This window comes from Ovis aries, chromosome X (assembly GCF_016772045.2).
Source record: "Ovis aries strain OAR_USU_Benz2616 breed Rambouillet chromosome X, ARS-UI_Ramb_v3.0, whole genome shotgun sequence".
NCBI lineage: Eukaryota > Metazoa > Chordata > Mammalia > Artiodactyla > Bovidae > Ovis > Ovis aries.
The window spans coordinates 102,508,889-102,522,974 of NC_056080.1; the positions used below are offsets into that span (position 1 = coordinate 102,508,889).

At 38.6% G+C, this 14,086-nt stretch overlaps 1 protein-coding gene across 16 annotated transcripts in view; it reads left to right on the top strand.

Annotated features, from left to right (window-relative positions):
- MBNL3 (muscleblind like splicing regulator 3) overlaps positions 1 to 14,086 on the top strand; it is a 128,789-nt gene that overhangs the window by 81,003 nt on the left and 33,700 nt on the right. For 9 of the 16 annotated variants that reach the window (XM_027962953.2, XM_042242571.1, XM_060408413.1 and 6 more), the window contains exon 3: positions 11,887 to 12,051. In XM_027962953.2, the coding sequence (XP_027818754.2) occupies positions 11,887 to 12,051 (165 nt within the window). Of the gene's footprint in view, positions 1 to 3,753; positions 3,988 to 11,886; positions 12,052 to 14,086 lie in introns of those variants that run through there. The other 7 variants (XM_060408420.1, XM_060408421.1, XM_060408418.1 and 4 more) reach the window with 2 other exon arrangements.

Genomic DNA, 14,086 nt, shown 5'->3' on the forward strand with positions numbered 1-14,086 from the left:
TGTTAGCTTGTGCATGTTCCTTCACCTCTCTGTGCCTCAGTTCTTCAGTAGAGCACTGACTTGTAGGGTTATATTGTGAAGATGACGGGAGGTAATGCACCGACAACACTTTGAACAGTGTCTGACATATGGTAAATATACTACAAAGTCAGCTGGTATTCAAGTGGACATGATGTGGAAAAGATGCAAACCCAAACAGCGTTCACTAAAGCCTGCAAATGAGTTGTGCTATTATGACTACTTGCATGAAATTAATAGAAAATATAATTTTACAAGGGCCCCAACCTGGTCTCTAAATGTGTGTCAATAATCGACACATGCCAAGGAACATGAGCTAAACCTGTAGATACCATTACTCTGTAGCCCACTCATAAAAGGTCAGAATTAGTTCACATCAAAGGGGGTCATTTGACCTTATATGCCAGAGTCTAATACATATAAAATCAATGTAAAACATAAAACAACGTTAAATGCTCCAGTTATCTTCAGGAGAAAAATAAGTCTGAAATATTAGCACACTGATATATATATAATATATATATATTATATATATATATATATTATTTTACGTGACCTAGTTTACTTCATTGTATCATTTGATCAAATATTCTTCTAGAATGAAATCTGGTTTACCTTGTATAAGAGACACATAACACTGGACTCTTTCGGCAAGACACTTTTTCTGAAGTTTTCTAATTTTATTCTGATTTTCAGGAAAACCACAACGAAGCTAGAGTAGATTTAACTTTTCCCTCACCAGAATAAGGATTCTGCTAATTAAAAGGCAGGGACTAGACCTCAGAAACCTTGTTGTGCTCTAGAGGGTTTATGTTTTTAAGAAATACTGCATCCTTACAAGCGTTCTGTTTTCCCCATAATTCTTGTTCTAACTGCTTAAACTGACTTGTGGAGTACAATTAATAGATTTTTTAAAAACTAATTAACTTTAGCTGTCCTTTGCTTCACTTTGTTTTAGATGTGGAGATAGGCATTCTCTGGCAGAGGTCTTATTTCAACTTCTCTGTAAAGCTATGAGACTTTTATGGTTGAGGGATTGATTTATTTTAAAACATAAAACTTCCACTTATCATTTTATCTTCTTTAAACAAGCCCATTTCTAGTTACATTGTTTGTGGATGGCCTTGTTTAGTTCTTTAAATACCAGGAACAGTTTCATCATCATCAAATATTAACTGCTCACTGAAAGCAAAAGGTGAGTTTAACAAGGTTGCCATATTTACCAAGTGAAACTGAGAGATCATTTTAAAACATTTCTTTTAAAAATGTCTCAGTAGTTTCATTGAGAAGTTTTCTAATTCTGTTCACATCTCTGAAATACATTTTGGATGAAACAGTATATTTGGTAGATACTCAGGCCAGGCAGAATAGATCTTTATTTTTAAAGAGAAAGAATTTATATCAATAAACTGCTTGTTTTTATGTCAGAACAAAAAGAGCAACTTGGCCTAATAAAGAATCACTTGGCAAAAAAAAAAAAAAAGCCACTTTATTTAAATACACACTGCATTTGGAATTTGGAGCTTTCTTTGGAGATTGTCTGATACTCTTAAATGCCTACAGTTTTAATAACAAGTTAGTGTAAAGGGATATTTCAGCAGGACTTTTGGTGATAAAAATATATTATCATTAACGAAATGTAGACTTGATCCATGCCTCAGAGTATTCTCATGGCAGTCCGTGTCACCCAGTAAACCTTTCTGCTTGGAAGCTTCATATTTGTTACTAATTAGGTAGTTGAGTAGGAGCGTGAGAAAAATGCTTATTTTAAAGTACATACATTTGGCTCTATTTGTTATTTGAAATATTTCTACTTATGAGTTTAGCAAGACCCTGTAAACAGCCATTTCGTATGCTTTTAAATTTCTTTATCTGAAAGAAAACTTACGTTTAGGGGGAAAAAAAAAAAAAGCAAGAGAGGGACTGATTTTCATCTCTGTGCCTCTAATTTCAAAAATATATAGGTAAATCAATAACTATATTTGTCCTTTATATAACCTCTGGGTGGAGGAGTAGTGGCTGACTCTAGAGATGTAATTATTTAATTTATTCTTAGCAGCATACTGAGCTCTGCAAAGATAAATTGTTTAAATCTAAACAATAATCAGCGCCTTTCTCACCTTTTACTCCCCTTCAGTTTGCAAGATACTTGTCTACATTTAATTCTTCTTTGAAACTTTCTTTTTACTTCGAGACAGGAAATTTAATTTTGCCAAGTGGAAACCGCAAGGTTTAAGTTTAGTGCACAACTAAGACCCTTAGGAATTGAAGGGATTGCCAAATACCTTCTTACTTCCCAAGTTTTAGTGCCGTTAGAACTCACTAGAGACCCTTAAGTCATGGAAAACCTAAAGGTAACTGGCATGGTTTCAAGGGTTAGAAGTCACAGTGTAGGAAAGCCAGTTAGAGAAGGCTTGAGGTTGTGATTTCCAAAGTTGCCTGAGTGAAGCATTCAAACAAAAGAAGAAAGCGCAGCAGCCTTTTGGAAAGCTCTGGCAGAACTTACAACTTTGGCCAGGGGTGCTGGGAAGCTGACTGTGGGATCTTTGTAGCCATCATAGGAAAAATCTCCCTCTTGTTAGCTGTGTGGAGATCAAATGTGGACAGAAATGTTCAATGTCATTTTAACGGGCCATCCAGTTCCTTGGAGTTCACTGAATGCCATGGGGCTTGCTTTGAGCTTTAAAAGGAGGAAGTTGAATTAAATTAGTATTTTCATAAGGATTCTCTAATGAGATATGTTACAAGGTATCTTATGAAAAAAAAAAATGAGGGAATGGTTTCTGTGACTGAACTGTGTTTCTTAGTTAAAAACCGGCCGATTTCTTTCTTTAGGACATGTGAGAGGGAACCTTTACTCTGCTCTGGTGGACTGTTCATCTCCAAGAGGGGAACAGAGTGTGCCATTTCTTACAAGTATTTCACAAGGAAGCTCAGTTTCTGAGGCTCCTCTCTTAGGAATATTACACAGACTGATTTCTAAGAGCCTTTCCAGCTTTACCATTTAATGTTTTTATGACATGTTGTCTATAAACATACAAGTTTCCCCAGTGAAGTACAATTTCCTTCTCTCTGATCTTACTAATTCTGACTCTGATAATCCCAACAAAAGAGCCTGAAATCTTAATAAAACAAATTCAGGACTGTGTCTCATAACTGATTCCTGTTCACCACTGCCACTGCTGTATTATACCTAGTCTGTCATGCGGGGCTGCTACGAATCACCATTTTCCCTGAATATATTATTTTGTTCATTAGAATTAACCATGCTCCTCCATATCTGCCTCTGTTTTAATATGAGTAATCAAGGCTTGACTGTAAAAGACATCTATGCAAATAATGGCTATTCATGCCGGGTTTTGCACGTTGTGAATATGATCTGCATCCATCTTCTGTGTGCTTGTAGAAACATGATGCTTAAGCAGATGTTTTCCTGAGCTTCACTGGATGACTTTTGCTTGAATTTGAGTATGCCACCGACAGGACTGAAGAAATGAAAGTTAATCTGCTCTCCTCTCCCTCCCCCTGCTAAAAAAAAAAAAAAAAAAAAAAACCACTTTAAAACATAAAAGCCTCCTCTTCCTGTAATAATTCATATGTTCAAGAAAATTTATATAGACTTAAAGAGTCAGGAGATCGGCACAGTGGTCACTCACCACGCCCTCCCCCCATCCTAGTCCAAAGGAGGAGCTCTGGCAGGCAGGCATCAAAGTCATTTGAATACACAGTTGTTGCGCCACAGTGGTTGGGAAAGTGGAGTGGCTGACTGGGTAGGGAGCCGTGTGAAGCTTTTGGTGGGAGGAGCCAGGGAGTAAAAAATTGCTTTCTCCAACAGTCAACTTCCTTAAATTCCTTGCAGCTGGTCAGGTAAGCTGGGACTGAGAGGGCCTTCTGCTTTGCTCTGGGGGAACTGAAGGCCTAGTAGAGCCTAGGCTGTTTCCAATGGAGGGGGCTGCTTATGACCTTAAGGTAAAGGGAGGTAAATGGGTTTTTGAGGATTTGACTTTATTTAGCTGAACTCACTGGAGTGGACGAATAGATAGGGAGAGGGTTGTCAGATAATATTTTGTATGGGGCATACTTATCCTTAAAAAAAAAAAATGAGCCCTTGTTTATGGGAAATTCAGATTTGATTGGGAGTCCTGTGTTTTCATTTGATAAATCTGGCAACCCTAGGTGTGAGCCCAGATGGAAGCCCTAGCCGGGAAGAAAGGGTACAGGCAGGCAGTGTCCATTCTGTCCTGGTTCTGAGTCGCTGTAGTGACTGGACGGGTGTCCAGAAAAGGGAGCCGAGGCAACGCTGAGAGCCAGAGATTTGACTGCCTAAGGGTGGAGGGAGACACCCCTTTATGTTGCTTCCTAAGGAAGCCTATGTAGTAAGTGGCTTCTTGAAGTTGCATGGTTTTCTGTGTATTTTATTTCTTGGAGTAACAAATTCAGTGTCATTCTTTTCATTCTTTCCTCTTTTTCTGTTTTAATGACATTTTCTGTTGGCAGCCATCAACTACATTAAAGACAGCTTCCATGAATACTTAGCATCAGAAACGCCTCTGACTTTTGGTAACTTGGTACCGGTGTGCTTCAGTTGTTTGGGGGTTTTAATTTGATTCTGGTTGTCTGTTTTGTAAACAGATGATACATTCGTGAGGAACATATTGAACAGATATCACATTTTTCTCAAGCAACTGAAGGTGTTAGACCACAGCGGGGAAAATTGGGAAGTGGGCAGGGAGCAGACCTGGGGTATTGGGGAGGCAGGCTTGGTTTCACTAGGAACAGCAACTATGATTTTTGGTGTTATTTGTTCTTCAGAAAAAGTTCAAGCTCATGATTATTTGAGAATCAATGTTCAACATGAATACAGCTGAATATGCGTCTTAAGCATAGCAGAAGCATTTTGTTGTAAGAGGTCAGTAGAGATGCACAGGAAGGCCTCACCCGATGTGATTATACTAAAGCCTTATATTCCACCTTTGTCTAAGTAGCTTCAGGGAATTTGACTTGCAGCTGGTTAGAGAAATGAAGAGTGGGGATGGAGCAGTTGGAGGAGGCACTTTATTCTAAACTGACCCTCGAAAAGCAGTGCTCCCCTTGGGCAAGCCCAGGTGTTGATTAAATATGAATCTGCTGCAGGTTTCTTTATTCAGTTCTGTAGGGGCTCTATATCCTGGGGGTTCTTGTGACCACAGACCCCTGGGAATTACACCAGGGTTTGTGTCTGTGTGCCTCGGGTTCGCAACATTTCTGATTCAGTGTATACTGGATGACCAGGAATTTTCAGCCATGATGGTCACATACATGTCAGAGTATATATTCATTTAAAAAAATAAGCAGTAACAAATGAACTATTTACTATACCTGAATAAAATAACGGTTCATTTGAATCAGAAAACCAGGAACAGCCTCAGTCATGTGTTGGCTATTGTTCTCTTCTTGGAGGAAGAAGAAAGAACTTAGGGAAGGAAATAGCAAGAGAAGCAATTAGGCTTCTAAGGCTGGCTTACTGTGATGCCCTATAAAATTATTCCCACAAAGTTTATCCGCTCAACAAACTTTTATAGAGTAGTCACTATTCACCAGGCACAGAAACAGCCCTGAAGGTTCAAAGATGAGGAAGATACAGTCTTGCCTTTAAACAAACTCTAAAGTCGAATGGGGAGATAGGCATGCAAACAATTTATCAATGTACACAGTGATAAGTGCTATGATAAAACTGAGTACAAGATGCAGCTGGAAGCACAAACGAGGGAGAGATAAAAGGGAGTGGGGGAGTGGGGGTGGGAACATGGTTTCAGGAAAATCTTTATAGAGAAAGAGTCATTTGAACTGAAAATCCATATTGGGTAGTGAGAGTCTGGAAACTTGGCTTCTGTCCTTACTGAGCTGCTTGTTAATTAGGACGAGCCACATCATCAATTTGGCCTTCACTTTCTCTGTAAGATAAAGGTGCAGGAGATGTTCCTTAAAATCCGGTTCAGCCCTACATGTTTCAGTTCTGGTAATCAGGTTATCTCATGGGCTGTTACAGAGAACAACAGTGTGATTGTTGAACTCCTCCTCCCTCCATCTTTTGGAGGTCACCATTCGAAAGCTTTCTTGAGGCAGATAGGCAAGAAAATTCTTCTGCTCTCCTCCCAGCTTCTTACTTATTCAGACTTGGTCTCTGGTTTGCACCAAAGTCATTGCCCTCTGTATATGTATATGGGATGTCAAAAAAGCAGAGTTCATGAGTTTGGGATGAGCAGATGCAAAATATTATACAGAGAATGGATAAACAACAAGCTCCTACTATATAGCTCAGAGAACTATATTCAATATCCTATGATAAACCATCGTGGAAAAGAATAAGAAAAAGAATATATACATATATATATATATATATATATATAAAACTTAAATCACTTTGCTGTAGAGCAGAAATTAACACAACATTGTGAATCAACTAGACTTCAATAACATTAAAAAAAAAAAAGCAGAGTTCAGGAGAGATGCAGTGCTGACTTGGTTGGGGAGGCGGTGGAGTGCTTGCCTGCCCTCTCCATGGTGGAGGGACGGTCGGCCTCATTAATTTTGCCTTCAGTATACTCAGGAAGTGGTTTATTAAAGGCTTTTTAAAGAAAGATTTTTTTTGTCTGTATCCCAAGTTTAAATTGAGTTATATGTAAGATTTTAAGGATGCTTTTTGTGTATATATCTTAGTATTCATAAATGGTACAGTTCTGGAGGATACACATTTTTATAAAAACAACTCTTAAGAGAAAGTGGGAAATTGCCATTAGTGTGTTGATATCTGGCTGATACTCAGTTTATGTTGATGTTGCCTTTTAGCTGTTTCAGATTGTTCCTAGCCTTTAAAAGGTCCGTGATGGTTGTAGGAACCAGGCAACCTAGTACGGATCATGTGTTATTCTAAAATCACTGTTACTTCCTCTGAGAAGCCATGTCCAGGCATGTAAGTATGTTTTAGTTGGGCAGTATAATCAAGAGGTTTTTTTCATTTAATACATGATCATTAAAATGAAATTATTTTCTTATAGAAATCAAATCACCTATTTGTTGGCTTTATTTAACATTTAACTCTTGGTAGTATAGCAGAGCGATGAGATGTCTTTGAAAAGGTAATCCAGTTATTATTGTATTTGAGAGGTTCCCCCCCCCCCCATAATTCCTAATGTATTTGAAGAAGCAAGTCATTCTGCAAACAGCTGTTCCTGTTAAGATACTGGTGACTGACAAAGGGTAATTTTCAGCTTCCTGGGGTCCTTTTCTTATTCTGATGGATGGTAGAGCTTTGTCTCATGAACATAAAAAAGTACATTTCACAGGAGTTTTCTACCACCAAGTGCCTGGAAAGTCTTGTCTCTGACAGACTCATTCTCAAAACTCCCAAGACTTAGGTGGGATTTGAATCTCTACAATGCTACTTTTCTCTTTCAGTCGAAGGCTTTGTACTGTGAAAAGCCTGAAGGTAAGGAAAAGGAATAGATTTGAGTTTTGGAGGTTGTATGAATGCTCTGCAACTTTTTCCTTTGTCTGTCATCAACTTTTTGATGTATTTCAGAAATTTCATTGGTCATTTTCTCTCCGTGCTGCTTTTTGGGTGCTTTTTTCAAAGAGAATAGATGAAATAGGGGAGCAGGGAGATGCATAGATATAGTAACACTTATTTCAGCAGAGAATCACTTTCTTATCAAATCACTTTGCTATTTTCTTGACTCAGTATCACAGTGAAAGATCTGATGAGAATGATTTGTTTTTAAGGCCAAAGGAAATGGAAAAGGCGTGAAACTGAGGCAAGCCTAAATGAGCTTGCAGTCTGATTTCTTTAATTTTGTGAGTCTGCACTGAGCACATGGCAACTCTTGAACCTGTGGGTCTAGAAGGAGGTTGGACACCACTGACTTGGCTTGGGAAACCCAACAGGTGATATTTTTCTGCCAAGATAGCTTCTGGGCTGTTACAGACCTGGTGTGATAAAGTCTTGTGGCCCATTCACGATGCTTAGCTGGCCTCTGGAAAACTTCATAGTCACTGGTTTTCCAAAGGACAGAAAAACACTAAGTGATTACGTACTGTGCTGGGCAAATCCATCCTTTGCCTCCACCCCATCTCATCCATACGTGCTTATGAAATCCTTAATCCCCTACAGGCACTAAAAGCAAATGTTAGCAAATGTCAAAAACAAAGTTTGCCACCCCCTCCCCAACTCCAATAAAAGTATTTTGCCCTATAATTAAGTTTGGGCGTCTTGAAGAATGAATACAGAGATTTATTGCTACCGAGTGTTGTACATATATTACCGTGAGTCCTAAAGTTGTTTTGAAAAAATTTAAGGGGCTTGGCTTTCTTTTGAAATATTGTATTCCACAGATAACATTTATATTAAATTATTTGGTCTCATCTATTGTTTCGATTGGAAATGCAGGGTTTTTTCTCTTTTATAAGCGTTCTTTAACATGAGCAGCAATCTCTGGTAAGGTAGTGGTGTTGTACATTTGCATTGTTATAGAATTAAATTATGGATTCTGTCATTCAAAAAAGAATACTTTATAAATCAAGTACAATCTCATAACTAAGATGAGTAAGTTTTTTAAAATTCTTAGGCTGCCTCAAATTCCATACTTTAGTTTTATAACCTAGCTTGATGTGATTTTTAAAGTGTAATTCTTTTTTTTTTCTATTTCTGTGTACTGTGTTTGCTTTGTAAAAATGTCATTAGTTTCCCAAGAAAAAGCTTAAGAAAACTTATTATTTGTAAAGGACAGTAATGTAAATGCACAGAGGCAGGTAGCAATCCTTTATCTGTACATTGGCAGGAAATGGGCCAAATAAAGCATGTTCTCTCCCGCCCTTGTCTCCCCTCTGATTACATTCAATGTAAATGATGGTACAGGGAGGGAGGTGGGAGGGGGTTCAGGATGGGGAACACGTGTCCGCCCGTGGCAGATTTATGTTGATGTGTGGCAGAACCAATACAGTATTGTAGAGTAATTAGCCTCCAATTAAATAAATTTAAAAAAAAAAACTTTAAACTGTTAACAAATGGCAAAAACTTAATGTGTTCCTTTTCCTTTTTTAAAAAAATGATCTACTGTTTTGAATTCCTGAGTATAAGAGACAGTCCTCATCTAATTGGGGGTGGGTTACAGATGGTGTCCTATTTAAATGGTTCTGGTTGTGTTTGCCACTGGCCAGGGAAAACTGTCAAGGTGGGTTTGTGATCCTAAGGCGGTCCTGCTCAGCAAGAGCCTGGTTTCTTTTTTCAGTGCTGCTATGCAGCTATCCCAAAGCCTGGGAACTGGAGCAATAGTCCTAAATGCTAGTAGGCAGGAAGATGAAAGGTAGTCTGAGGAGAAGGAAGGTCAGGAGTAAGTTATTTAGAGCTGGTTAGGGGGCAGGATTTCTAAATGCAACTGCAGTTGGTGATTTTAAAAAAGGCCTGAAATTCAGAAGAGAGGTCAGAGATAGAGATCGAGATTTAAGATCTGAGCAATTGCAGTGAGAGATGAAACTTTACTTGGACTTTATTTCTCCAGGGGAAGTAGATTAAAGAGGAGAGCAGAGGATTTAGGACTCTACCTTGGGGAAGTAGGAGGAGAAAGAGAAACCCTGGAAGTATAAAACTGCCGTGCTTGGCTGTGGAAGGCTCTACGTGCCACCAATTCCCCTGAGCTGTTAATTTCGACCCAGATAATCCCAGTTACGCTGGGTAAAGAATCTAGGGACTGAAATTGTTGTGACTATCTTTGCCTTGCAGTAGATGTAGAGAGAATTAACATTTTCTCTTAGGGGGACATGTTATGTTAATGGAGGGGAGGGGGACTTCCATTACCGCCAGTTTTAGCGCATATGAGGATATCCTTGGGGCTTCCCTTGTGGCTCAGCTGGTAAAGAATCCATCTGCAATATGAGAGACCTGGGCTCGATCTCCGGGTTTGGGAAGATCCCGTGGCTACCCACTCCAGTATTCTCGCCTGGAGAATTCCCTGGACTGTATAGTCCATGGGGTCACAAAGAGGTGGACACAACTGAGCAACTTTCACTTCACTTATAGTCGTTATATGTGCTGAAATTATGTGGTTGTTCCTACCTTTATGAGTTCGGGAGGACTGGGTTCATACCACCCTTGACTCTACCGATAAATGCTTTCTTTTCTAAGGTACATTGAAACTCAGATATTGTTTGATTTTATAAATAATTTGATTAAAAATAAATTGATCAAATTGGAAACAGAATGAGAAGCCTAATGGAAAATAATAGTGGCTACCTGGATTTATCAAGCTATGTTTTAAGTTATACTCAGTTCCCTGCCAGGGGAGGTAAAAGAGCCATCTCATCCCATTGACCTGATATTTAAAAGAGCATTTGCAGTGCTTCTGGTTTTGCATTATAGAAAGTGAAAATCGCTCAGTCAGTATCCGACTCTTGGTGACCGTGTGGACTATAGAGTCCATGGAATTCTCCAGGCCAGAATACTGGAGTGGGTAGCCTTTACCTTCTCCAGGGGATCTTCCGAACCCAGGGATCAAACCCAAGTCTCCTGCATTGCAGGCAGATTCTTTACCAGCTGAGCCACAAGGGAACCCCAACATTATAGGTAACTCTCTAATTTTCAGGGCCACACCTTGTTCCCAGTGAAATTACAGGAGTGCTTTAATAACAAGAAAACTAAATATGAAGGAGTGATTAATATAGTCCATTGAAGCATCATAAATACAGAAAATTCATAGCATGTGTTGAAAACACTTGAACTAACTGATTTTCTCCTGGGAATTCAGATGGCCTAGCAACTTGCACTCTTCGGTACAAACAAGTTGCCTTTTTTTTTTTTCCACCCTTCCCTCCAGTAAGCTGCTGCTCTAAAGCATCTAAGCAACTGTGGGAAAAAGAATGGCTTGCAGTTGTGCTTATCTTAAAGGGATTATGGCAGATTTAGTAATCCAAATGGGATCATCGTTAGCTGCTTTGTACAGTACTTGAGTTAAACAAACACAACATAACACATTTGACAATGTGATAAATACTGGTCACTGACATCCTCTGCTGCCACACAGTAAACACCATAATTAGCAGCCATATCAGCATTTAGGTAACACCAAAGGCATGTTTGGTTCCACAGGACTACCATATGATCCTGTCTGGAAGTGCTTAAACTATCTCTAAAACGTTGAAATACCTGACACTCCCAAATATACTTGGGAGTTATCCCAATGATCTGGGGCCATTCCCTCTAGAACCTAAAGAACAGCATAACTGTGAGGTAGAAGAGATTTATTCTTCAGTTAACAAAATATCAGTGGATTTCAAGAAGTTTCTCACATTATATGGATTCAGGAAAAAGAACTTTAGAGCCAAAATTGTCCAGAATAATGGATCTAGAAGTTACAAGATACATTTATGTGTATATATTTAACATTTTTCCTTATTTTTGCTGATTACATATGTAGATCCATGTCTTAGATCATATTTGATTTTATGTCTCATGTTGGGAAATTTTTATTTACGTCTGTAATGTTATGATTATATACTATCCCTGATATTTTGTATTTTAAATGTAAGTTGATGCATACCAAAGTGGAGCAGAGCAAGGTGGCTATGAGAATGAGTTCTGGAGTCAGACTAGGCTTTAGTTCTGGTTCTGTCACTTGTTAGCTGTGTAACTCCTCTTCATCTTCTCATCTGGAAGATAAGAATGATGAGAGTGTCAGTCTTAGGGGGTGTGTATCAAGACGGAATACATTAATTCACATAAAGTACTTCGAACAGTTCATCCCACATGCTAAGAGATAAATAAACTTTTCTTACTTTCTTAGCCACACCAGATTTTTAAATATATTAATGTCAATTCATAAAATCCTTCATTTTTAGGGCCGGTGTGCCAGAGAAAACTGCAAGTACCTTCACCCTCCTCCACATTTGAAAACGCAGCTGGAAATTAATGGACGGAACAATCTGATTCAACAAAAGAGTGCCGCCGCCATGTTCGCCCAGCAGATGCAGTTTATGTTCCAAAATGCTCAGATGCCATCAGTTGTAAGTCACAGATCTGCTTTTTCAAAATTGCATATGTATGTCCTTTTTTAAGGGTGCATATCTACACTGGAATAACCTGGCAACGACTTTGGGAAGTTGTCACCAAAGGATTGAGGATGCGAGCTAGTATGTTAATTGACACTCCAAAGATGTTATGCATGTGAAGGGAGCAATCAGGTGTGTTAGATTTAAACAGTGGTTGCAGGAACCAAGAATGTAGCTTATAGGGACTTCCCTCATGTTCTAGTGGCTGGGACTTCACGCTCCCAATGCAGGGGGCCTGGGTTCTATCCCTGGTTCAGGGAACTGAAGATCTTGAGTGCCATAACTAAGACCCAATGCAGCAAATTAATAAAACAAAAAATGTAATTTATAGAAGAATACTAATAAAAGGAGCAGGGACATTTTAAGAAGAGAGGAGGTTTGATTATTATTACATAAAACCCTTTTAATTTAGGATATTAATTCAGGTAAATTTCCTTGCTCTTTGATAGTTCTCTTGTTACTTTTAAATAGATTTTTCACTTTAAAATAATTTTAAATTTAAAGGAAAGTTGCAAAAATAGTACTGAGACTTACCATATTACCCATCACCTGTTTTTTCCCACTTTTTAATATCTTATATGCAGTTTATTTGTCAAAACTAAGGAACTGACATCTACACATTACTATTAACTAATAACTCCAGACTTTCTTCAGACTTCACCAGATATTTCGCTAGTGTGCTCTTTCTGTTACAGTGTCCAATCTGGAGTATTAGTGTATTTATTTGAATCCTATCTGTGCTCTCTTTTCTGCTCTGTGATTGTTTCTCAGTCTTTCTGTTTCCCATGACCTTAACAGTCTTGAGGGATACTGGCCAGGTGTTTGATGGGGGTTTTAACTTAACCAAGCCACAGAGTTTCCCTTGGTGAAATTAATATTTTGGTGTCATTCTAGACCAATGTCTAGTATTTGTTTGGATCATTGAGTTTAAATGGATCACTTAAAAAGTGATTTAAGTATCCTACAGAGAATTCATTTTGTCTTAATACCTTAAAATATACAGTTGCAGTTTGGCCTTAGACTGTTTGAGATGGAATTGAAAACTGTCCCTGTCTACTGAGTTCCTCCAGGTCTCATATTTGGTTCCATGGTGTCTCATTCTAATTCCAGCTGGCCTACTTCCTTTAAACCATTATCAGGCTAGTACTTGGAAAGGGTTGTGTTATCTTTATTTGTAACCCATTTCATTGGTGACTACTATATAATGAACACACTGAAAACTGAAAGATGTATGTAATATTTAGATAGACGGAAAGTGTGGGAGTAGGTCAGTCTGCTCTCAGCAAAACATATCTCATTACAAAGTTGTTTCTCAGAATTCAAGGACATCTGTGTAGATAGGGCACCCCTTAATTGGTACATCTTTATGAATAATGCAAAAAATGGGTCCTAGGGGCATTAACAAGTCACTGAAATTTTGTTCCATGATACTTTTTCCAGGATGTCTAGAAAATTTTAACTAAAATAAATAGATTTCATGTGTTTACTCATTTGCCAAAAATACTTGCCTTGGAATTCAGTGCTGATTAATTACATTGATAAATTAGTTCCCAGAATGTCACCAGTGAGCTCCCTGGAGTTCCGCTTTGACCTTTAGTAATACTTTATATGGTTGAACTCCTCCAAACTCTGTCCTTAGCTTTCAAACACTAAAGTATTTCAGTTTGTTCTTGGTTTTGAAGGGATAGGGAAGAGAAAGTGTTCTAGATACTGAGAATAGTATAAATAAAGCCACAGAGAAATGAATATGCTTGGTGAGTCCAGAAAATGTCAGTAGATGGGGAGTAAAGCAAGAGCCTTTTACCCACTGCTACCGCTCTTGGCCTCTTGTGGGATGTCCCATTTTCAGACTGAGCAAAGAATAGGAGCCAGATTTTATCACACACCTGAGCCCAGCATTTCCTATGCAGCTGGAGCCTATATTTTTTCAAAGGTCAAGGGACATCAATCAACTGCCCTATTTCAGAGAATCAGAGAGCAAGGGCCTGGG